This window comes from Octopus bimaculoides, chromosome 20 (genome assembly GCF_001194135.2).
Source record: "Octopus bimaculoides isolate UCB-OBI-ISO-001 chromosome 20, ASM119413v2, whole genome shotgun sequence".
Lineage (NCBI taxonomy): Eukaryota > Metazoa > Mollusca > Cephalopoda > Octopoda > Octopodidae > Octopus > Octopus bimaculoides.
In genome coordinates, this window is record NC_069000.1 from 7970603 (window position 1) to 7996769 (window position 26167).

Genomic DNA, 26167 nt, shown 5'->3' on the forward strand with positions numbered 1-26167 from the left:
ATAATAAGAATAATAATAATAATAATAAGAATAATAATAATAATAAGAATAATAATAATAATAATAATAATAATAATAATAATAATAATAATAATAATAATAATAATAATAATAATAATAATAATAATAATAATAAGACCTGAAATTTTGTGTTGAGGGAGATAGTCGACTACATCGATCCCAGTGCTCGACTGGTACTTACTTTATAGACACTGAAAAATGGAAAGTCAAAGTTGATCTCAGCAGAATTCAGAATGTAAAGATGGACAATGACAGCAAGGATTTTTACAGCTTGCCACCTTAATAATAATAATAATAATAATAATAATAATAATAATAATAATAATAATAATAATTCGACAATCATTCCAAATTTTGGCACAAAGCCAGCAAGTTTGAGGAAGGGGTAAGGCGATAATATTGACCCCAGGCCTCAACTGGTATTTATTTTATCGACTCTGAAAGAATGAAAGGGAAAGTTGACCTTGGTGGAATTTGAACTCAGAATGTAAAGACAGGATGTAAAATGCTGCTAAGCAATTTACCTGGTGTGGATATGATTCTGTCAGCTCGCTGCCTTCTTAATAATAATAATAATAATAATGATTTTAAATTTTGACATAAGGTCAGCAAGTTTGGGGGAGTGGGTAAGTCAATTACATCAACCCCAGTGCTTGACTGGTACTTAATTTATTGACCCTGAAAGGATGAAAGGCAAAGTTTACCTTGGTGGAATATGAACTGAGAATGCAAAGACAAGACAAATGCTGCTTAGCATTTTGCCTGATGTGCTAATGGTTCTGCCAGCTTGCTGCCCTCTTAGTAGTAGTAGTAGTAGTAGTAGTAGTAGTAGTAGTAGTAGTAGTAATAATAATAATAATAATAATAATAATAATAATAATAATAATAATAATGATAATCCTTTCTACTATAAGCACAAAGCCTGAAATTTGGTGGTGGGGAAGCTGATTAAATTGACCCCGGTAAACAACTGGTACTTGATTTATCGACCCTGAAAAGATGAAAGGCAAAGTCGACCTCAGTGGAATTTGAACTCAGAAGGTAGCGACAGGCAAAATACTACTAAGCATTTTGTCCGGTATGCTAACAATTCTGCCAGATTGCTGCCTTCAGTAGTAGTAGTAGTAGTAGTAGTAGTAGTAGTAGTAGTAGTAGTAGTAGTAGTAGTAGTAGTAGTAATTATAATAATAATAATAAATCCCAGAAATATTTTAATCTGTAAACATTGTCAAAAGTACTTTTAAATGTATGTGATAGCAAACACCCTTTACTGTCATCTTAACATCACACTATCATCTTATAATTAAATTAACTTTTAAAACAAACTTCTAATTTATGTTTTGACAGACATTCTCTAGAACAATACTCTGTACAAATCCAAATATATGGTACCCATGCATAACACCTACATGAACTTCTAACTTGTTGTCTCTTGAGGTCTCTGGGTGAGACTTGGAGTCAACTTGTACAAATACAAAGTAAAAGCCAAACATATAACAATAATAATAATGATGATGATGATGATGATGATGATGATGATGATGATGATGATGATGATGACTAAACCCTTCAAGGTGGTGCTGCAGCATGGCCGCAGTCCAATGACTGAAACAAGTAAGAGAAAGGATAAAAGATAAACTAATCATATTAGAAATAGTGAAACCATGGAAGATTTATCAATGGATAATCATTAACTGATAAAATATCTATTTCTTGCACAGGGAGATTAAATTGTGTTCTTTGTAGAAACAAAAAGAGAAATTGTGACATTTATCTGTATAATGCTAAAATTCAAAATCTGTTTGTGTGTGTATGTAGCTGGATTTTAGAAAAAAAAAATAGTTATGATAAAATGGTTTACCTAAAGTACTCTCACACACAAACCTTTTGCCTAAAATAATTTCCAGCATTTCTGTACCCAAGAACCCCATTGATACAAAAAATATAGTTTATGATTATATAAATACATTAAGCAAATTTTTCTATATTGCTGGATAAATGACATTTAGAAAATAATGCATGTATGCAGAGGAATTACAAGCATACATATTTACAAGACTTAGACACTGAGCCAAGACATTAATATCAAAGACACACATGCACAAACACACACATACACACTTCTAATGAATATGTGTGCTTAGAGAACAAGAGGGAAAAATAGTTAGCTCCTTTGTTTTACAACATTATATGACATAAATGTCACACAGCAAATTTTCGTCTGCATAATAAATTTATTCTCTCTTGCTTTTAATATTTATGAACAAAATTTGTTTTTCATAGATCTACCCCTATTTTACTATCACTATTCCTCACTCCTTCTATTGAGATAGTATGTATGTATGTATGTATGTATGTATGTATGTATGTATATATATATATATATATATATATATAGTTGTATTTTATAGATCTAATGATAAAATGTAAAATATAGCTATGTGATCTACAGTTATCTTTAACTCATGTAGAGTCTTTGGGTTTTTGGCTTCTTTGGTCTTTGATTCAAGAATTTTCATACATATACCCACACACATCTGTTTATTAAACAGTTTACTTAGAGTTTCATCCTGTGCTGTGTTGTCCAATGTCTATGGAATAGAATGATTTATTTGCAGGTTATATATAACACTGTGTTAACCTTGGACGTTTATGTGGAGATGAGGTGGTAAATAGCTCTTAAGAATTTTACATCTGAGGGATCAATAATTTCCCAAATAGATGGGATTATGTTATCAATAATGAGGTGAAATATCATCATGATTAAATATATCAATTAAAACCAGAAAAAAACGTTTGTTTCTTACCCAACTTGAAATGTAACAGGACTTTCTTTCTAACCTAATATATATCTATATACACATACATTGATATTTGTAAACATATACATATATATACTGATACATACTTACATATGTACATCCATGTATAGGTATATAAATATACATACATATAAACATGTTATGTATACATAAATATGCATACATTGCATACATATATACATATTATATATGCGTACATAAATATATATACATATTATATATTCATAAATACACACACACACACACACACACACATATACACTCATGTACACTCTTGCACATGCATAAACATACATATTTGCATGTGTGTGTGTGTGTGTGTGTGCACATTTGTGAAAATGAATTTCAGTATGTAAGAATATTGTGAATTGTCATATATGAATAAGTGTTGGGTGCATGTTTGTGTGTGTTATGTATGAGTTTCTAATAGTATTTCAGATTATGTGATGTAATAATGAAGAAAACAAACTGTCAAGCTGCTAATTAGCAGTCAGTTGTTTTACTGGTTGAACCAGTGAACTTGAACAACCACCATCACTGCCACCATTACAACAGCAACAACAACAACAACAGATGACTGTGTAATACTGAAATACATTTATTGCACTTTGGTGCCATATTTACCCAACAATCAGGAATCGCATTGCTCTGAGAATGCAAGCGGTCTGTTAAATTGATAATTACATAGAGGCTTTGTGGTTGAGAATTTAAATGTATTAACGAGTTCACTAATTACTGACAAACTAACAAGTGAGAAAAAAATATTGCCATTCCTAGGTGAAGAGTTTTAAATTCACATCACATATAATTTGGTTTGGTATTGATTGAATGCTTTTGTCAAACTATATAGCATTTATTGTTAGATACTTCATGTGAAGATCAGACTTACTTGCACAGGTGCTAATACAGCCTATTACTTAACTATGATAATGAAGAGAGAGAAAGAGAGAGAGAGAGAGAGAGAGAGAGAGAGAGAGAGAGAGAGAGAGAGAGAGAGAGAGAGAGAGAGAGAGAGAGAGAGAGAGAGAGAGAGAGAAGGGGGAGAAAATACAGATGTTTGGTTGCAAGAAGAAAAACACACAAAAACATTGTTGCATTGTTATAATTCATGGAATGGTAAAGCTGTTTTATAAAAGGTGTTAACTGGAATAGAAGTTCTGATATTGGTGTCATATTTTCCCATTTGGAAATTAAAAGCTTTCAACTCACCCTTGTGTCATATGTCTATATGAATATACCACCATCGTAATTGGCTTCCAGTATTGGATGTAAAGACAAAAACAAATTATACTGAAATATTTCACAATAGTATGATTGTTACAAAAGGTTTCAGTAACTAATTTCTACTAGCAACCATCTATTATAGACATGACTTCTACTCTAAGCTACTCAACTTTACTAACAATACAGTTTTGGTATTATGAAACTTTCTGACTATTTCCATTTCTGTCTCATCTCCAATCATTTTAAAGAATTTATCAATTCATTTCAACTTGTAGGGATCATAACAAGCATTTCACATCTTCGTTCAAAGTCACACAACTTCAGGATATTAGCAGCATACTGTACTTTAAAACATTCATAAAAATAGAAATAGTCAAATTAGTTTTCATAATATTAATAGAAAACATTGCAAACCATGTAAAATGTTGAAACCATGTATAGAAATAGAAAGAAATTTCTATGAAATCTATTTAGAAGATTGTTTTTCTATACACATGGGACAACACAACTATGTTAAATCTTTTCGTTTTGCTAAAGGACACCTAAATATATATATAAAAAAGAGTTCTCTACCACTAAATAGTTACCACCACATAAATTAGTTAAAACCTACATAACACAATTACACAGAAAATATAAAAGGTTCTACACTTGTTCAATGATTACTAATATATTTTTTTAGAAGAATGTTGTAGTTGGCTTAAAGCATTGCAGAATATGTAGAAAATTAACATGTTATTGAGGGTGATAACAATGTAGATATGATATTAAATATTAATAATAGCAATAGCTAAGATATTGAAATGTTACTTTAGAAATATCTAATTAATCTTGATATTTTGAGTTAAAACTCCTTTACAAAGACTTTAAAAGAAAAGCAAGATATATAAATTGTATGTCCATGTCCATTCTGTTGGCATGGGAAATCCTTGTGAATGGAATGGACATACAATTTATATGTGTCTCTTGTTCTTAAAAGCTTTTACAAAGGAGTTTTTATCTTGGAATATCAAGACTAATCAAATATTTTGAAAGTAACATTTCAATATCTTTGTAGTAGTTAATATTGATAATTAAAATTATATCTGCATTGTTATTACCTTGTATGACACATTGATATTATTTCTTATATTGTTTCATGAGTAGGAATGAAAAATACTAGAAATGACTTTTGAATATTTTGTTATACAAATTTGATGAAGTGACCTTTATTCTAATTATTTCCTTCATCATCTACAAAGACAACAATGTCGATGGTTAAGGTTTGTTTTACTTGCTTTTCTTTTCTTTGAAATATTATGTTCAAGTTGAAAGTATTTGCAAATTTTAACTTAATGAAACGATGGTTAGTCCATTTAATGATTAAAGTGTGACAAATGTGAAAACAAATGAAATAATGCAACAAATTTGAAATTATCTGCTTATTTTTGCTAGTAAAAGTTTGACTTTCTTAGTTAATATGATAAAGAATGTGTTAACTTACAAGAAAAAACTACTGAACAAGGTTGAATGAAAGAAAAAAAAAATCTCCTTAGAGAATAGAGGAAGCAAGAGGTTAAATAAAAATGTGAAAATAAAGAAGAGACTTCATTATATCCTAAACTTGAAAAAAATAAAAAGTTTAATAAAAGAGACTAATTTACTATAATATAACACCAAGCAAAATAAGTCAAAATGGTCTGTAGGTGGTCTGTAGGCTGAAAAGGTTTTGAAATGTATATTTTGTGGACATTCTTTCATTTCTTTTTTAATTAATAATACTAATCAGTACAGATAGAGGAGAAACACCTATGATTTTTGTAGGCCCTCCCAGATTAGTGACATTGATATGGTTGATGTCCAAGTGCACCTGGAGGTACTTGTAAAACATGGGCAGGAGTAGAATTTGAGAGTTGTTGGGTGGTATGAGACAGTAGTAGAGGTAATTGTTACTACTGCCTCTGTTGTCCTCTTTCTCACATTCTCCCTATGGTCCCATTGCAGTCCATAAACAGTTTCATAATCCAGATAATGAAGAGTTTGGTGAGTCAAGGTGCTTACTCTTGAGTGTACTATTTGAGAATAATTGAAAACCATCAGCACTGATTACCTTGTATTGGCCAAACATCAAAGATAGATCATATTATATGAAAAAGGTTTGTCTATTATCTCAAGTAAATACCAGTCAGTAAAATCTTGTAGGTTGATAAACTAGATTACTAAAATGAAATTGAACTTTCTACAGTAGTAGGAATATGATATATTCCTAACAATGTAACAATTAAGAATGGGATATTTTGGAAAAGCTAAAGTATAATCTATTCCTATAACTGCATAAATAGCTTGTAATGGTTAGATATTCTTAGTCAAGCAAAATTATATTTTAGTTTACTTAAAAAATATTAATTGAAAATCCATTAAATAAGATGTCTCAGAAAAAATTGCAAAAATTGAACGGTGAACAATAGTAATCTCTTAACCAACACTTATAAAGACTGAACTGAAAATCTCGTTCCTATTTAAAAGATGGAATTGATTGATGTAATTATTATAATTATTTTTATTGTTGTTTGGGAGTATTACTTTAAAAATGTGTAGTGAGATTTTAATAGAAAACAACATAATTTATCAACGAAAGAAAAGATAGAGTCAGGTCTATAACCTAAAAATGCTTTTAGGTTTTATGAGGCGAACATTCTAGTTAAATATAAGTAGCACAAAAAGATAAGAGGAAGTAAGTTCTAAAAGAGGAAGCAAGTTCCAAAGAGAAGCAATGCCTTCATTGCATAAAATACAAAGTGAAAGCATGAAGAATGATTAGGTTTTATTATGTAGCTTTGTATCTGTGCTATTGTATAACATCAAGCTAGGAATATTAGGAAAACTATGCGGATGATTGAAACAAAAAAGTTTAAATAGCAACATAATAGTTTCTCATCTAGAAGCTGTAGAAGACTTTGATATATTGAGAAATAAGAGTCTAACATGGAATTAAATACATACATAAATATAGTTCTAAAGCGCAATTTGCAAGTTACACTACCAATATTTAAAAAAAAAAGCATTGGTGTCCAGGTATGTTCCTGAAAATATTTCTGTTGCCTGAACAGATATTATTAAGGGTGGTGGATTGGCAGAATTGTTAGTGCATCAGGCAAAATACCTTGGGATACTTGTTCTGGCTCTTTACATTATTGAGTTCAAATCCCACCAAGGCTAACTTTGCCTTTCATACTTCCAGGGTTGATAAAGTACAAATCAAGTACCAAGGTCAATTTAATCAAGTAGCCCCAAACCCACAAACTTATGACATAGTGCCAAGAAACTATTATTATTATTATTATTATTATTATCATCATCATCATCATTACTATCGTCGTCATCATCAACACCATCCTTATCATTTATCTCAACCCCTCATTACCACTATTTGTTCTTTGTAACTTATGTATAGCTGAGTATTTTTTATTATAGATATAGATAGATAGGTATACATATTTTTAAAGATCTCTCAGGCTGACATGCAAATCCAACTGAAAAAGCAAAAAAACTATGTAGAAATTATAAACTCCTTTCACCTTCTTAAAGATGGACAAGAGGGAGAGAAAGAGTGAGAGAGAGAAAGAGAGAGAGAGAGATAAACAGAGTAAAAGAGAGAGAGAGAGAGAAAGAGAAGAGAGGGAGAAGACTAAATAAGAGAATGGAGGTAATTTTAAGCACATGTAAACAATTAAAAAGTAATAATATTCCAATAATATTTTGCCAACGTACAGCATATCACCTCCTATTGCTGTAATACTTACAATAAAGCAAGTGTTCTGTGTATAATCAATAGAATTTATTGAACATTGGAAACGGAGTAAAGTTTTATTATAATCTTAATTCAGTGAAATAGTCAAGTGTTTTTAACATTAAGATAACTGTAGAAAGATAAAAAATAGAGAGGTCTAAAAGGGTTTGTATGTTTAACAATGAATCATCAACTTTCAACTTTTTTCAATAAAAGATTAAAATTATGCAAAAAAGCTTACCTTTCATGATGGCAGAGCCAATCCTACTTAGCGACTTGGTTGAACCCTTGTTGCTTCCAGACATTGAATTCTTCAGATTCTTTACATCTGACATCGAATATGAATATCTTCTGCCTTCGCTTTTTGATAACTTGTTGCACATTGAACCCACATCAGCCATTGAATTTGATCTATTACTTGGGCTTGATTGACTTGTCCTGCTTCCGATGTATTTCATATCTGATAAAGAAATGGCTGTTTTAGGTGCACCAAACTCTCTCTGCTGATCATATATTCGATTACTAACAACCATCCCCATATCAATACAGCTTGATGATAATCCTGGTTTCTGGTGACGAAGCATTTTCGTACTAGCAAGTACAACATCTGCAAAGGTGGCCTTGTTTTGCAGATTGCCAGTGCTACGGACATAATAGGCTGGAGGGCATTTATTGGGTGCTGTTTCGGCCAAAAAAGTTGACATACTTTTAGTTGATTGATGTATTTTCTTTCTGGACATGTTTTTTGTCAATGCTTCTCTGGACGTTTTTGTAGTAGGCAGAGGTTCAGCAGAGGTAAAGATTTTCAAAGTGGGTTTTACCATATCGATGGCAGATGTAGTTTGTGTTGTAGAAGAATTGCTTATTTCAGACACTGTAGATATTTCATCACTTTCAACTTCTGAAACGGGGGGTAAGCACGATAGTTTCCGTGACGTGAGGTATTTCACTTCTTCATAGCTCTCATAATATGTAGACCTTGTCGAAAACCTTGGCTGTTGATGGGGTTGATTCTGATTTTCATAAGATTGTCTAACAGTAGCTTCAACATCAATATAAGGGAAATTAGGTGATTTGTCATTAGATTTGAGATCTTCATCACTTGCTACTTCAACAATACTGCCTGAGCTTGATGGTTCCAAATATCTTTGGAGATGTTGCTGCAATAATTGTTGCTGCTGCAAAACTTTGCTGTCAGTATCCACATTTGTCCCAGACACATCTCGGATGTTGCAGTGTTGCAGAGAAATTCGCCGTTGCTGGTCTGGATCTGGGCTGTTGTCTACATGTACATTGTAATTATTGTTTAAAGATGTTGGAAGGGATCGAAATGCTGAGGGTGTTTTCTCAGCTCTATCAAATTTGATATGAAAATCTGTAGATTTTGATTTTTCTTGGTTGAACCTAGATGGATCTACAATGAGACCGGAATCAACATTAGAAACAGAATCATTTTTGGGACATTCAACGACTATCAACTGTGATGGCTTTCCAAAGGGCTGTTGAAATGTGAATTTTTCTTGCTGGGTTGCTAGAAGGTCAACGGGCGTGCCATATGTGTTTGTTATAGTTGCTTCTTCATAAATATTTTCCATGTTGCTGAGATTAACATCATCAACAGACGAAAGTAAGGTTCTTTCTCCTTGTACGGACTGATTCGAAAGGGAAGGAAGGACTGCAAGATCTTCATCAGTATAAGTGTTCAACAAATTCCTGTACTTCATGTCCTTCAATGCTTGGTCTACAATGGCATAGGAGTTTCCTAATTTCTTAGATTTTTTTCGTTGAGGTTTCTTTAAACTTTCAACAATCTCAGGTAGGTTTGGAATCCTGCAGTTTTCTTGTAAGGGTATAGGATCTGTGGAACTTTCTATAAAGATAGGTGGGTTGAACAACTGTTTGAATATAGAAGGTGGTTTCCAGTAATCGGTAATCTGGTCAAGAAGTGAATTGGAGAGTTTTTCACACTTCTCTGGCACGGATTTTTTATCTTTTGAACACTGAACGTATACTTGTGAGTTGGGCAGCACACCATGCTTGAGTTCCACAGAGGTTGCTTTAGGGAGTACTTTCGTCCCCGATGAAAGAGATGCCCAGGAACTTTTGATGTCCTGCTCAGTCGAAAACTTAGAAAAGGTCACACATTTACTGCTTTGTGTTTGATCGGTTTTATCTGTATTCAGATTGGAATCAAACCGGGGAAAATCAGTCAACAGCGAGAATTTACTGTTTCTAATGTCAACGAGTGAAGTCGTTACTTTCCCACCCACTTGTTGTACCTCACTTGCGAGTTTTTCAACATTTGGGACTGAATAAAATGACTTTTCACCTTTACATTGTTCTGAAATCTTGTTACTGACATTTTCCAGCTGTAGAGCTCCACCAGCTTGACGCTTGATCGAGAAAGTCGCAAGACTTTTTGATGAGCCTGTTAATTTTTTTTCATGTGACTGTGTACTGGCTTGGGAACTCTTTCTTCGGAGAGAACTGGATCTATCTTTTCCTAGGTTTCTTATGTTGGGCATAGACGGAGAGGTTCCAATATCTGATTGATGTTTCTTTGTAATAGCCACGACATCTGGTAGAGAATAATACAGCTTGGCAATTTTGGACTGTTTCAAACATTTGCTGTTTGCCTGTTTCCCATTTTTGCCCTTTGTTGTAGACAATGATACATCACCATACTGGCCCTCTCGAATGGAGCTTGCATGGTTGACATTGCGCTGCAATACATCTAGGTCCGCTGCTTGTTTAAGGAGTAACAAATAAAGAAATCAATACAGATCACATAACTGTTAACCATTTTTGAACAAGGCACATGAGATTATTTTAATTTACAAAATTGCAATAAGAAAATTTGTAAACTTTCAAAAGAAATAACAATAATTGTTTCATTGAGATAGAGAACTCAAACTCACCTAGTACAATAGCAACGATATGTCTACTCTAGCATTGTAATAAATTTAGTTAAGAAGGAAAGAAAAATGTGTAATTAATGAAAAGTGGCACAACTTTATATTCCACTTATTAAATCTATGAAGAAATGAGAAAAGCATTTGAGCCAATAGCACATCACATGGAGAGTTTCCTGGAGAGAAACTCACACAGCGCAGAAAATTATACAATATAGTTTTGCAAAAGAAAAAGAAAGAAAGGAGAAAAAAGCTCATAAATTTTGTTATTGGCAACAATAATTAACAATTTTTCTTCACACAAATTATGGTCAAAGAACTGTACATTACTTTAATGATTTCATAGAACAATATAGAAAGAAGAAAATATCAGCAACATCTACTTTTGCGGAACAGTTTAAATATTTCATAAAAAAATCTGCAGTAGATTAAATCACTACCTTCATTTGATTTCCTTATTTAACATTATAATGTTATAAGCAGATTTTTATATTGCTAGTGTGTATGCACATCAAATAAAAATCCATATAACTAACCATGAATATATTTTTATGTGGTATTTTGTGTGTGTGTGTGTGTGTGTGTGTGTGTGTGTGTGTGTGTGTGAAGAACAGGGACACACAACCAGCAACCTCTTTCATCTGTTCATTCACAGAAGGGAGCTATAAATTTTTTTTGATTAAAGATTCAAAATATCTCACAGCTGTTGTAAATTCATTTGCTAGATACAATGGTAAGCCATCTTCCAACCTTCTAACATTCCCAATTGTATTTAGAACAACATTCATGGACAAATTAAACAAAGTTTATCAAGTTTTCAAACAGCTATTTTCCTCCAGTTGTTTTTAATATTTAGCTCACTTCTCCAAACTAACCCAAACTCATTTCCAGGTTCAATGATCAATGATTCTGTAAAAAAAATGTAACGTAAAAAGCAGAATCCGAGGGAACTGGCAGTGGTTGCTGTAGGCAAAAATTGTACAATAAAATTCAGGAATTTAAAGAAGTTTGCATGTTGTGAGAAGATGAACCTGATGTTTAGAACAAAGCCCATGACTGCAACTGTATATCTTTGTTCTGTTTTATAGAGTTTCCATCAGTTAAAATATAAGTTATATTGTTATATTGAATGTCCATGCACTGGGTGACTTTTTATCTGATCAATGCACTCCAAATTGATGTTGTTTCCATTATATTTCTAAGAATGTATCTGTATTTGTATCTCACCTTCCATCTTTGCACAAAATACTTCTTTCCTAAAACTGAACTCTTATGGAATACCTGATCTGTTTTTTTAAACAGAAGTTCAAGCAGAAAACATCAACTACATCAGTCTTAGTAACCTAGGAAACAAGCCTACACAATCATAGTCATCTCTTCTAACTACACACACACACACACAAGCATGCACACGCACACACACACACACACACACACACACACACACACACGCTTGTTAGCAGACTAAAACCTCAAAGTCATTGTCACATTTCTTGGCTGAAACACATAAATAAATAAAATAAAATGTACTCTACAAAAAAGTATTGAGTAATTTTTCAGTTTTAAGTTAAATTGCTTTGTTATAACATGATGTATATCAATTGAGCTCTTAATTACCATATCGATTCTATATATAGACACATCTGCCTATCTATCTACACATGTATGTATGTATTGGGTCATCCCATAAATAATGCATTCTTTTTCAGTTGAACAAGTTAAAAGAGAGTATATTTTAGATTAAAAAAGAACTTTGTTTATCTTAATTTTGAAAAATAAAAAAGTATAAAAAATCACATTATTTATGGGATGACCCAATGTGTATGTATGTATGTATGTATGTATGTATGTATGTATGTATGTATGTTTGTATGTATGTATGTATATAGGCACATATATGCAGATACATAAATAAACTACACATAAATTTCTTTAAACGGACAACAAAATTTAGAATTTCAACTGAGATTGATGAAGCTAACCAGAAGTATTAATGAAAAGACAAAAAATCAGAGAAGAAAATTTTAAATATATAACCTCATGACAATAAAGAAACAACAGTGAAAAGATCGAAAGAATATGAACGAAAAGAAATCTAAAATAATTCTTATACTCACTGCAACACTGCAACAAAAATTGCCTGGTTAGGAAGACATAAAGAAACTAATAGACACAACATTCACACATCAAGTTGTAATTTGACCAGTTTATGATTGACTTGTGAATTCACATTCTATTTAAGTGAGATGGTGAATCAAAGATGGAATAGTAAAACTCTGGAAGACAATTGTGAGTGAAGAAAGTGAGTTACAGCTGAACTGCATAAAGATACAACTTGTGAAAAAGTCACTCATCAATACATTAAGATTTTAAATTAATAAAAATAGTAAAAGTGTTTAATACTGGAAAGATAAAAAAAACAAACAAAATAGATAACTAAATTAATGTGATGGAATAGTTTTACTATACATTATTTTGTGATGCACCTAAAAAACATCATCAATAATGTTTTCTGGTGTTGTAAGTGTTTCAGATCTTTCAGTGTCAAACACCCTCACCAGGTGACTCAGCTAGGGTTGATGAAGTCCAGGTTGTGTCACTGTAGTGAAGGATATTTAGAAGGGTTTGGAAGATTAAATACCAACTATTATGGAGTCTTTTGTTATCTCCTCCGTGAGGCTCAACATCCTGAGATCAGCCTTCACTGTTTTTTTGTCAGCATCTCCCTAGGTATCCTGCTTCTATAGGTATCCATCCACACTAAACGATCAGCACTTCTTTCCACAATTGCTCTCATTAATTTTCATCACATGCCCATACCAATGCTGTATTCTCTCTCGTACACATTTGATTCTGCTTATGCTCAGTTTTTCTGTCAATATAGTTATCTTTCATCATTCATAATCACACTGATATTGCACACTAAGCAAAGCATGTTCACTTCACTACGTTCTAGTCTTAATAAATTCTCTGCATTCAGGGTCCCATCTCTCACTGCCATGTAGCATTACTGTTCATATACAAGCACCATATAAGCTATCTTTCACTCTGAGAGAGAGGCCTTTTTTAACCTACAGAAGTAATTAGTCTCTGAACTTTCTCTAGTCTGTTCTCAGCCTGGCTACTATACTTTCAGAATGTTCTCCTCTTCTGCTACTAAGATCACTAAGGAAACAGAAGCTATTTACTGCCCCCTCTCCCCCCCTCTCTCTCTATATATATATAGGAAAACCACATCTGTAATTTAGTTAGGATTGAATCCCAAAGACAAGCCCTTTTCTTTAGGGTCAGAAAATATGTCAGTTGACACTCTATAAGGCTCAAACAAGGCCCACAATGGAGTTCAGCTCCCACATCTGGGACAATGCTACTGCTACATAAACAAATATTCTGGAGTACAACCGAGAAGAGTCACTTGACTGATTAACATTAAGTCATAAACAGACATACTCCGACCTCAGGTTCACGGGTATGCTGTCTCCTCTGTCTTTTCTATTATTACTTTAATGGATTCTGATCATTGGAGTTGACTGGTCTCGTATCTCTTCCAATTAGTCTCCTCTGACCCACTTATCTCTCTATCTGTCTTCACTCCAGGTACATCCAACTGCCCCAGCCCCACTAACCAGTATGCCTAATCCTTCCACCCAAGAGCATTAGTCTTTTAAAATCTTTTCCCTGACCCTATCTTTCCTGTAGGTGTTGACCCCACAACAATTTAAATGGAACATTAATGCCATGACGTTTGCTGTTTTGGAGGGTCTAAAATGGTCATGGACACTGCTCCTTCCTCCTGACTTAGCAAGAATAAGAAAAATACAAACATAGATATAATATATTACATCACATAGGTAGAATATGTACATAAATTACATAGAATTAAGCTTGTGAAAAGTGTAGAAATAAACTTTGTATTTTGTAATGTTTGGAGTTTGAAGTACTGAGTTGAAACAAATGTTAAGTTCCAAAAATATACTATAACAGTTCAGTAGTAAATTAAAAATTTACAAAAATGTCAGCAGTAAGGTGAGATTGAACTTAAATGGTGAGTTGATCACAATAAGGAGAGATTGATTTGACCAATGTGGTGAAAAATTAAAAGATTTTTCTTCCCATTTATCATGATTGAATATTGGTACGTGATAAAAAAAAAATAGAGGTGTATATAACCCCATTCCATCCCACCCATTACATTTACTAGGATTATGTTATGCTACAAAATGAAGGAAATGTATTTTCCTGAGCGGTTGCTAGTAGTTTCCTTTTGATCTCTGATCCAACTATACCAAGGTTATTAATAAGCTTTTTCTTCTCTCCTCATCATACTTTACAGTTACCATATGTTCTTGACGAACAATTCACACCACACAACCAGAGTATTATTTTTATATTTTCTTTTTCAATTTTCTTCACTTTTATTTCTTGTCCATCATTGCTCCATTCCTTCAGTGGTCAATTTATGAGATATATAGTTATAAAACCTTTCAAAAACTTCAGTCACACACCTGCCATATGATCCTATTATTATTTCAAGGAGTCATAAATGTGTTGTTGAAAACACATCTGCATCAGGGATTCAGGCAAATATCAGAATTTGCAATATGATTGGTGTATGATTGTAGTGAACCAAAATCTTAGTAATGGAGATTGAAGTGAATATTGTAGGCTGGTAATGTGATGACTGTGCTAAGTCTCATGTCTTCAGTGCAACATTTCAAATCATTTAAATATGGGTCACTTGCCAGGAATATTTCAATGGTTTCCAATAAATCTGTTTTTATAGTAATTATATGAACGGTTTTTTTAGAAGATTATTCACAGATATTGTAGTTGCTTAGAAATATTTTTCATTTGAGAGGAATTCAATCCTTATTTGAAAGGAAAATGCTAAACATAATGAAAGAAAGAAAATCATTTTTGCATTATTGCTTAGGCATCTTCTGCAGATTTTTATGGATAAATAGGACAGAACTTGCTTTGATCTGTGAGTGTGATGTAGCTTATTTCATGTGTCTATTTAATATGGTTGCTAAGGTTACTACATAATTTGGAAACTATTTGCAGGTGAATTTTATTTCTATGTACCTTACACACATAAGCAACTACTATACCCATACATTGATTAATGCTCTAACATAATCATAACTGTTCTAAAGAACTAAGGAGCAGCTATCACATGCAGTTAACTAACTACTGGTCACACAACTATCGTCTTATATAACATCATGTTGTGTAATGATGCAGTAAAGCTGATTGAGATATCTGAGATGAGAAAGCCACTATTTTGAATTCAATTAGATTATGTGCAACAGTTGTGGTGAAGTATTATAATGGAACACAATTCATATTCATTGATTTAGTTGAATTTATCTCAGTACTGATCAATTGTTGTATATATATATAGAGGTATATCTTGCTTTGTTTTGAGAAACCTAAAAACACCTTTCCCTATATCTTATTAATATAAAAGAATGAGGAGACAAATCAATCAGTCAACAAGGACACAGTCCGTAACCTGTGAAATAAAAGTTTCTAAAATTATGAAGAAGTTAAACAAGTATCTGTAAAAATAAATGTAAGAGAATAAAGTTAACTAAGTCAAGTCAGATGGAGAATATAGACTGGAGATGGTGGCTGATATAAAAGCAGACAGCTATGAAAGATGAAAAGATTGATATATTGACAGTGTGACAAGGATTGATGACAATTTTCTAACCAAAGAAAATAGCTTGTAGTTTAGAAAGGCTCTACAATATTATAAATGATGATGATCATCATTTTAATCTCCGTTTTTCCATGCTTGGGTGGATTAGATAAAGTTTAGTGAGGCAGATTTACTACAGCAGGATGCCGTTCCTTTTACCAGTCCTTATTTGTTTCCAAGCAAGATAATATTTTCCCATGGCCAGACAGATTTTTGCAGAGTATTAGAAATGAATGACATTTGTTTACAACAATCAAATTATTTCAAAACAAAGAGATGTAAACATACATGCCCTCACACATATGTATAAACATATATATATATGTTGGGCTTCTTTCAGTTTCTATTTACCAAGTTCACTCACATGGCTTTGGTTGGCCTGGAGTTATTGTAGAAGACACTTGCCCAAAGTGCAACACAGTGGGACAGAACCCAAAACCATGTGGTTGGGAAGCAAACTTCATAACTGTGAAACCATGTCTGCACATCACTGAAATTTTGTTCTATTGAGTAAAAGTTGTAATTGAAAGAGATTGAACCAAAGATTCTGAAAGAACTATGAAAAAGTTATCAGTGAACAAGAAATAGTATTGATACATATTGTATAATTGACAAGATGAAGTCAACACAAACAGAAAGTCATTGTCAATCCTGAGGAGGATTAACTATACCAAAAGTTGTATCATTGCAATTGAATGTCTAGGAATGTCTATTATAAGAAAAATGACCATTATCAAAGTGACAAACCTTTTCATGTTTTACCTAACAAAAATTTAAAAAGTTTCACGATTAAATATATTTAATATTTGAAAATGAAATAGTTCACAGTTATAATGTTATCAGGATATTATTTTAAAAAGCAAGGCTGTAAGTTTAATTGAGATTCATTAATTGTTACATGATTAATGGAATTGCTGAGAGAGAGAGAGAGAGAGAGAGAGATTTTTATATATATTTCATGCATTAATGATGCTGTAAATAAAAAAGGAACTGTCTTAACTTGTAATCACTTTCTCTAAGTGTCATTTACTTTTGTAAATCTAAGTTTATGTTACTTCTGACCCAATTCACTTGAGTTAGGAAAATTGCCAAACTTGAAGATAAAATAGCAGATTATGTTGAGTAGATAATGAAGCTAATGCTTAGGTTTCTTCAAGTCTATTGATGCCAAGCATCAATATGCCAAGCATCAACATGCCAAGCATATTAATGCATTCTCTAAATTGTAAATAATCTGTAGATTGTCCTGTAAGTTAAAAAGTAGTAAAAAGACATTCAATATAATCCAGGCAGTAATCCAATTTAGAGTTCCAAGGTGGAGATCAAAGTTAGAGTTCAGAGGTTAAATCCAGAAGAAGTCCTTGAAGTTAATCTCACTTGCCATCGCATAAATTAAACAAGCTACAAAATGGAGCTGTATTTTCAGAAATTATAGCAAACACTTTACAACAAAATATCAGTGTTAAAGCACAGAGCTGGCTGATATGACTAACAAGTTTTAATATTTTTTGAAAACTGTTTCTAAATAAATATAGAAATTGTAGCATGACCGTTTATAGTTTCACTGTTGTGGGACAAAGAACATTATCATGCTATAATAAAAGAAACATTCTTAAAAATTTATTTGCTGATATTGATATCAAGCTAACAATGATAGCAGACAATTCATCACTATCCATAAAAATGAGTTTTCATCATAGACAGAAAAATCCAACATTTTGGACAAATCATGCAAAATGTTATCAAAGTTTTCTAACTGAAACAGCATCATATTAACATTGCCTAACAAGATAATTTTTCTAGTTAAAGTTTTGAACAGGAAGTAGAATATTTATTAGAAAAAATGTTTTCAGTTAGAGGGTGGGGGGATATCAAAGGCTGTATTGGTTAATATTTTTCCTATGAGGAAAACCTTTCTATTTTTCTAGATGTATGAACCTCTGTGTTCAAAATAGTTGAATATATTCTAGATTTTAGATGAGGTTTATATTTTTGAGGTATTTCCAGTGTGTGTGTGTGTGTGTATATAGTGTTAATTTTCATCTAATTCTGACTGTATGTGTGATGTATATAGACTTACAACATATAATATATCCATACATAATTACATCTATAAATTCATACACTGTTCACATGAAGAATGTGAAGAAGCTAAATATGCTGCGATTTATAAATATATGTGCACTGCAAAGACAGCATGTAAGCAGGCTCCAGCCAAAACAATGAGATCATGATACAAAGGCGAGTGTAAAGTTGCCAAACAATGCAAAGCAAGAAGCAACAAGAAATGACATAGCTTCAGATGCAAACATGAGAGGATATGTTGCAAGCTAGTGTGAAAACTGGCCAGAAAGAGAGGCAGTTAGCAGAGGAATAAAGAGCATGAGGCCAATAGCATTAGATGCAGCAAGAAGACAAAAATGCTCTGAGATTGTTAATGGAAAACGAAGAAGATATGCAAAATATCACAAGAAAGAACACAGCAATATATACAACAGCACAAGAGGGGTCAGCAGGGTAGGCTATACATATAGTTTTTATTCTTCTACAATCAGAACTGATTGTACATTCAGTACATGTACTGACATACAGAGAAATATATACATGTGTACAATATTTGAACTAAATGTAATATCACATTCAATTAACACCCATGCACACAAATATATACTAAAGAACGCATACACAACTGCCATATGGATATCTCATCACTAATTGTATGCGCATAGACATACATACTAATACACACATGTATACCAAAATTTGCACATGTTAACTTATTAAGCCACACATATCGAATAATATGATACACATGCAACAAACATTATGTGTGTGTCTATGTATGTGTGTGTGTATATATATATATATATATATATATATATATGTGTATGTACATATATATACATACATATATATATATATATATATATATATATATATATATATATATATATATATATATACTCGTTGGTATGAATATGTTATTTAATACTGAGCATCCCTACAAATATATATGTTAACAAACATAGATTATGCAAATATACAGGACAATGAACATTATGATGAGATTTTTGCCATAGCATGATTTGTTAGAGAAATTGTGATCACTGTAATCAGCTCTTCATTCCCCATGTTTCAAAAAGGGCAGAAAAATAAGTAAATAAAACATGTTTCAAGACATTCATGTTTTATTTTCTTCCTACACTCATATTTCTGGTTTCTCTGGCCTGTAGGAAACAAATGATACAATTTCAGCTTCTCTCCCCAAATTGAAGCTAGACATGACAGTCATATCAGAACTTTATTTTCTTCGTTTCCAGATTGCAGATCATCTATATTTACAGTCCACTTTCACTGACATGGCATAGAATTATTTTACATTTGTCTCACACAACCAGTTCTTTCACACATGCAAATAATTTTTAATTCAAATAAGACTTTAACTGATTGTGGTAAGGATTATGGTAAAGCTACCTCCTCTGTATAAAACCTTATCATGTGCACTGAAACAGGATATATGAATTATTGTAACACATAAAAGTTACGTATAAATGAGTTAAGGTTTTAAAAAGAGCAGGAAATATGTGAAAAAGAGGGTTAATAGTTGTCTTGTTTACTATAATCTATAAAGGGAACGGTTTAGTGTTAATAATAACAGACTTGTGGGATATGTGCGACAACGATTAGAATCTACTTTAATGGCAGCAACCCATGGTTACATATTTGTAGAAGTTATACTCAAATAAATCCAATACAAGAGTTTGTACTGGTCATTAGTTGGATGGGAAACAGAATAAATCCTTGTGGGTGTGATTTGAACTCTTACCACATGAATGAAACTTAACATAAGACATGAATCTCTCATTTCTGCAACGTCACCATTCTCACCGCCACCGCCACTGCTGCCGCCGCCACCACCACCACTACCACCACCACCAAAGCCATCACCACCACCACCGCCACCACCACCAGCAATAACAGCAACAACAACAACAATATTGATAAAATTCTACAAAGAAGAGACATTTCCCATAATATCAAAGAAAAATAACAAAAATTGCCATTAAATTATTGTAAATAAAAATACCAAAATATTAATATTTATAAAATGTAAATCCAAGCAACTAATTAATCAGCTTATTTCCATACTAAATGACTATTTGTTTATGCAATAAACTGGAATTTTGGCAATATTAATTTTGTTGGTGCTAATGTTATAAGCTTTGTATACATAATTTTGAAGAGATTCACTGCTAAATTTTATCCTCATTATCATACTATTTATAAAATCTGAAGTCATTGAACCATTCTCCTCCTTCTCCTCTCTCTACCCTGCATACATGCATTGTAGATAATATATCATACACATACAACTTAAGGAGTTTATTAAGCTAATGAAGATTCCAGACACAAAGCTGACTGTATAGAATCCTAGAATTTTAGAAGTCATGCTTTGTTTCCCAGTATTTAATTCTAGGGTCGATAAAATAAGTGATCAGTCTGGTGGGGCTGATTGAATCTGCTATATCCTCCACTTCCTCAAAAATTCTGTGTCTGAGTGCAAATGTTAGAATCGATATTTCAGAGAATAGTTTCATAAGAGATATGCATGACAAAACCATCCCACACTAGCATAAACGTATGTAAAGATATTCGGCCATAAATACCACTTCACTTGTAGCTACTCCATTGCTGTCAGGTCAAGACAGGGTTATATCACCTGCTCTAAAGAGAACAGCCAACTCATGCAGGAAAGTTATCTTGATCCCAAACCATTCAATCAATTCTTTACACATACATACAATATTCATATATATGTTCTTTATGTTATTGGTGTATGCATTTCATATTATGCATAAATTGATTTTATGACTGGGACATACATAAAAGAAGTTGTTTACTGAATCTGAGGATATCTGTCCTTACTAATCTTTTACAAACATACAGACCTCACATGAAATAAAACCTCTTTGACCTATGTCTGGTATATACTCGAATACAGTTCAAATATATACACTGCCAGATAAACTCTGTAGTTTAGTCATATTTTACAATTAGTCTCTTATATAGACAAAGCTATAAATACTTCGTATTTTGGTACACAATCCCAGTTGTTTATACAATATTAGAGATATATTTGAGCATGGATAACAGGAATATACATATAAGTATATACATATATAAAGCACTTTAACACAATTTTCCATCAATTGATTGTTAGACAGAATCTTATGTCAGAGACAACAAATGTCTTTCGGTATCTGAGACTTTCATCTGATAGGGATGGGGAGCAGATAAAATAAGAGAAGCAAAGTTAGATATTTAGCAAATTAAATGTGAAAGTGAGACAATTGTCTCAAATTAAATAAAAATAAATGAATTGAGAGTAGAAAAATAAATATTTAAATATATTAAGAGAAGCACAAACAAACAGCCAATGATAAGCCTTTCGGAAATGTAGCAAAACCATATTTTCAGTCTAAGTTGATTCATTAGACTGCCATACATTTGTATTCAATTCTGATATTCCTTCACTGCTTGAAACAGCTATCACCATTTTACTTTAGAGTTTCTCAATTTTATTTCAAAATATGCATTTATTAAAAAGAAATGTTTTATCACTATTTTAGTGTAAAAGCACCTTGAACAAGAACTGTGTTCATCAGTTCTTGAAATGGTTATAATAAATATAGCAGAAACATTTGTTTACATAGAGAAACATATTGGCAGTCTAATGTGTATGTTGGAACACATGAAAGTCTGACCAAATCTGTTTATTAAATATATATAAAAAATCACAAGCAAAATTGAAACAGAAACTTAAATAAAAAAGAAAACAATACAATATGTATTTTGATTGCATTTCTCACTAGGAGTGGTAATGGTGTCTTTAGATTTTTAAAATCGTACGTTGGGTCTTCATCTGTAGTCGTTGTCAATAGTTATAATGATAGTGTTGGTGTGCAAGAAGTGCTATGCATAGACTTAAGATACAACAAAATATAACAAATCATGCATTGTTTGAAGAAAGGAAAAAATTTGTGAAGAAAAATATAAGAAAAAGAACATTGTGCGTGTAGCATGCATCAAGTGTTTAGAATTGAACATCAGTAAAACTAAACAAGTGAAGAGAAACTTTTTGTAACAACTTCATACCTTCGTCTTGACCATCATCCCTAAGATTGTCATCAGTTGGACAGATGTTTCCTTTCCTTTTGTCTAAAAGAGCTCTTATCCTTTCCCAGGCTAATGCGAAACTTGATGGTTCAACTTCTTGTTCAACACTATCAGAACCAAAGGCGCCCAGGACCAAACCGATGAACAGAAAGAAAAGCTAGAAAAACAAAGATACATGAGTCTGTAGATAACTGATTGTAAAAGCGTAGAATATAGGTAAAGAAAGATAGTTAATTTTTATCACTATTGTAATCCGTAATTTATAGGAATCAAAATCCATCCATTCACATATTTCAGAGTTGTTGATTAACAAAGCAGTTTTGCCTGCCTTTTATAATAAATGATGGAACATGCATTTGTAATGAGATTCAAGTGATTTTACACAATTCTATTGTTAGTTATTAACAAAAAAAACAAAAAAAAAAAAAATCAAAGGCCCTTTCTGAGCCAAAGGCTCATAAAGCTGGTTTCTAGGATTCTGTGGGGGATATATTCCTTCCCACTTCACCCACCACCACCTTTAGTTATGCTGGCCTGTGACAGGTTTACTTATTTTTGCTGACTGAGTGAAACGAAGTGGTTTGCTCAAGAACACAGTGTATTGCCCAGCCCTGGAATCGAAACCACAATCTTATGATTTTGAGTGCAACACTCTAACCACTAAGTCATATGCCTCCACGATTAACATAACACTATAAGGTTATTATAGAATATACAAAACTACGTTCATCACATAGCTACAGAAGAAATGTGAAGAAATATTAGTAATTCATAAGTAAAACAAAATCTAGCAATTAATAATATGAAATACAACTAAAAGAAGCAGTTATTGATTATCATTTGGAGGTGTAGCCAATCAAATAGTCAGACATTCTTAATATTGCAATTGAAACTGTATCATGTTTCTCCATCTTTTCAATTAATGGGCTGGTTTCTGATAGCTGAACTTTTTTATGATAAATCATGTTTTTCTAGCACTGAATGATATGTAAGGTTAAACTTTATACTCTGGAGTGGCTGTATCTTTGAAACACTAGAAGGCAATGATTTAACATTCACGAAAGCAAGTAGGATTTCTTCATCACATTGTTTTATCATCTTGTTTGTTTTGATTAAATTATTCAATGGTTTTAAGGTGTGTTAAATATGACATTAAATTTCACTTAAACACCTATGGAAGTTTACCATGATTGAAATTCAATCTGATGACTTAAATTGGGATAATGAAAAGATTCTCAAGATGGCAGAATAAGATACTCCAGAGAAAATAAAACTCCATTTACAAGGTAGCAAATATTCTATGTTTATAAATGTTTTCTAATTTTGCTGCCTATAGAACTTGTTTTTTGGCATATGATTTCATACAAAGCTGGTCTGGCAATATCTTCATGAATTAAAGACAATTCACTACCTCTTTTAGCAAGGTACCATTGATTGTGTCAGGAAGAAATTTCTGTTAAGTGTTTGGTGGGTCATCATTGTTAATACCGTGGCAAAATGTTCAATCATCTTAAAACTAAGACATTATTATTAACAGCAAGACATTCTCTATGGCTGTATAAGATTCAAGATTCCTACCCCCAAACAAGTTTTAGTCTGAATTGAAGAAGATTTACTAACAACAACAAAAGAATTATGGCCATTTCTAGTAATGCTAGTGGATTCTTCCACTTAATCTGTAGGAATGGTAACTTACAATGTAAAGGTCTTCCTAGCTTTATGAAACACAGTAAAGTCACCTTTCAATTAGTTTCCCTGTCAAATACTCATATGTACTCAAAGACAAACATATTCATATATTTTGCCTGCATTATAATTTTTGTTAAGCTTCTATCTAATTGATGTATGCAGAAAAAAAAAGGTACCTAAATATGCATAAAGTTAAGAATAACAACTAATCTATATTTTAGTCAACAATAATGTCGGATTTAAAGTGCATTTAATATAGACAGTTAGAAATCTATGTTACTTACTGTTTTGCCAAACACGGTAACTGGTATGAAGATAAGGAAACAAAGACCATTACAAGCACGCATACAATCATACATGGGTTCAATCCATTCTCCACATAAAATTCGAAAGACCATCATAAATGAATGGAGGAAATCATTAAAGTTCCACCTGAAATAAAAGACAGACTGTTAATTGGTGATAAAAGAAAATATGGTAACTGCACAATAAATTGCGAATAACAAACTTTGAAATGAATGCCACAGTATATGATTATATAGTCAAGAAATTGGTAATGTATCTTTTATTGATACAATTATGATAATTTTGCTTTTCTACTGACAGCATTCTAGATATTTCTTCTATGGTAGAGTTCAAGAAATTTGTAGATAACTTAATGGAGCACGTATTTTTAGTGTCAATAACAACTAATCAATCAAGAAATGAGAGTGTTAGTCAGACTGAACAACTAGAGTAATATACTTGGTTTAGAGTGTCAATACAATAGCTGTAAGAGGGCTTGAATAGATGATATTGCAGTCATTAAAACCAATATCTTACATAAACTCATATGTTCCAAGGGAATATTAACTGAAAAGATTTACATTTCTATTGTTTCAAACAACTTTTAAAAAGAAATCTGTTATATCTGAAGCAATGAAATTAATCTAATAACATCCTTTGCAGTTTTGATGAAGATACTGTTACTGAAATTTTCTTATGGATTTCATTTAATTATCATAATACTACAATGGTTTAGACATGTTCAACTTTAGCACATTTGGCAAGATTCCAAATGTTTATAATGGAATAGAAACATCACTTTGTGTAACATAGCATGTCTAATTAAAACAGAGATTGAATATCTGAGTATTCTCACTAATATTTTTTATGGAATAAAGTCACAAACGTCTTCATGTACATATAAAATGCACATCCATATTCATACCTAGGCATCATAAGTATTTATTATATATATATATAATTAAGTTGCAAAGAATGTCATCATCATCATCAACATGATGTATACCTCCGATGTTTGTATAGATCAGATTCATTAAGGCAGATTTTCTGTGGCTAGATGCTTTCTCTGTTGCTAACCCCACCTGCTTCCTAACAAGTTAATAGTTTCCTCTAGTTTGGGTATGTTATATGAGGTAACAGACGCTTGTATGAGGGTGAAATTTGTTCACAGTTAACGTGTAATGTCAAGACAAGCAGATAGAAACTCACCCCTTCACACATTCATACACACACACACATATAGCTATGTGGTAAGAAGCTTGCTTTCCAACTACATGGTTCCAGGTTCAGTCCCACTGCATGGTACCTTGGGCAAGTGTCTTCTACTACAGCCTTAGGCCAACCAAAGCTATGTGAGTGGATCTGGTATATTTAGAAAAGGAAGGTGTGGAGTGGTGGAGACACATACACGTGCACATATATATAAGTATGTGAATGTATTGGAAAGCGGACGTTAAACGATGATACATATATATATATATGCACACACACATATATACATACAATACATACACATACAGCCATATATATATATATATATGTATATATATGTGTATGTATGTAT

General features: G+C 32.1%; 1 protein-coding gene across 1 annotated transcript in view; it reads right to left on the bottom strand.

Moving 5' to 3' along the window:
* The window catches only part of LOC106869839 (sodium channel protein 1 brain), a 193859-nt gene that overhangs the window by 36261 nt on the left and 131431 nt on the right, over window positions 1-26167 (bottom strand). Inside the window, exons 14-16 of the mRNA XM_014915740.2 lie at window positions 24603-24750; window positions 22609-22786; window positions 8078-10582 (exon numbers count right to left, since the gene is read on the bottom strand). Coding sequence (XP_014771226.1) covers window positions 8078-10582; window positions 22609-22786; window positions 24603-24750 — 2831 coding nt within the window. The remainder of the gene's footprint in view (window positions 1-8077; window positions 10583-22608; window positions 22787-24602; window positions 24751-26167) is intronic.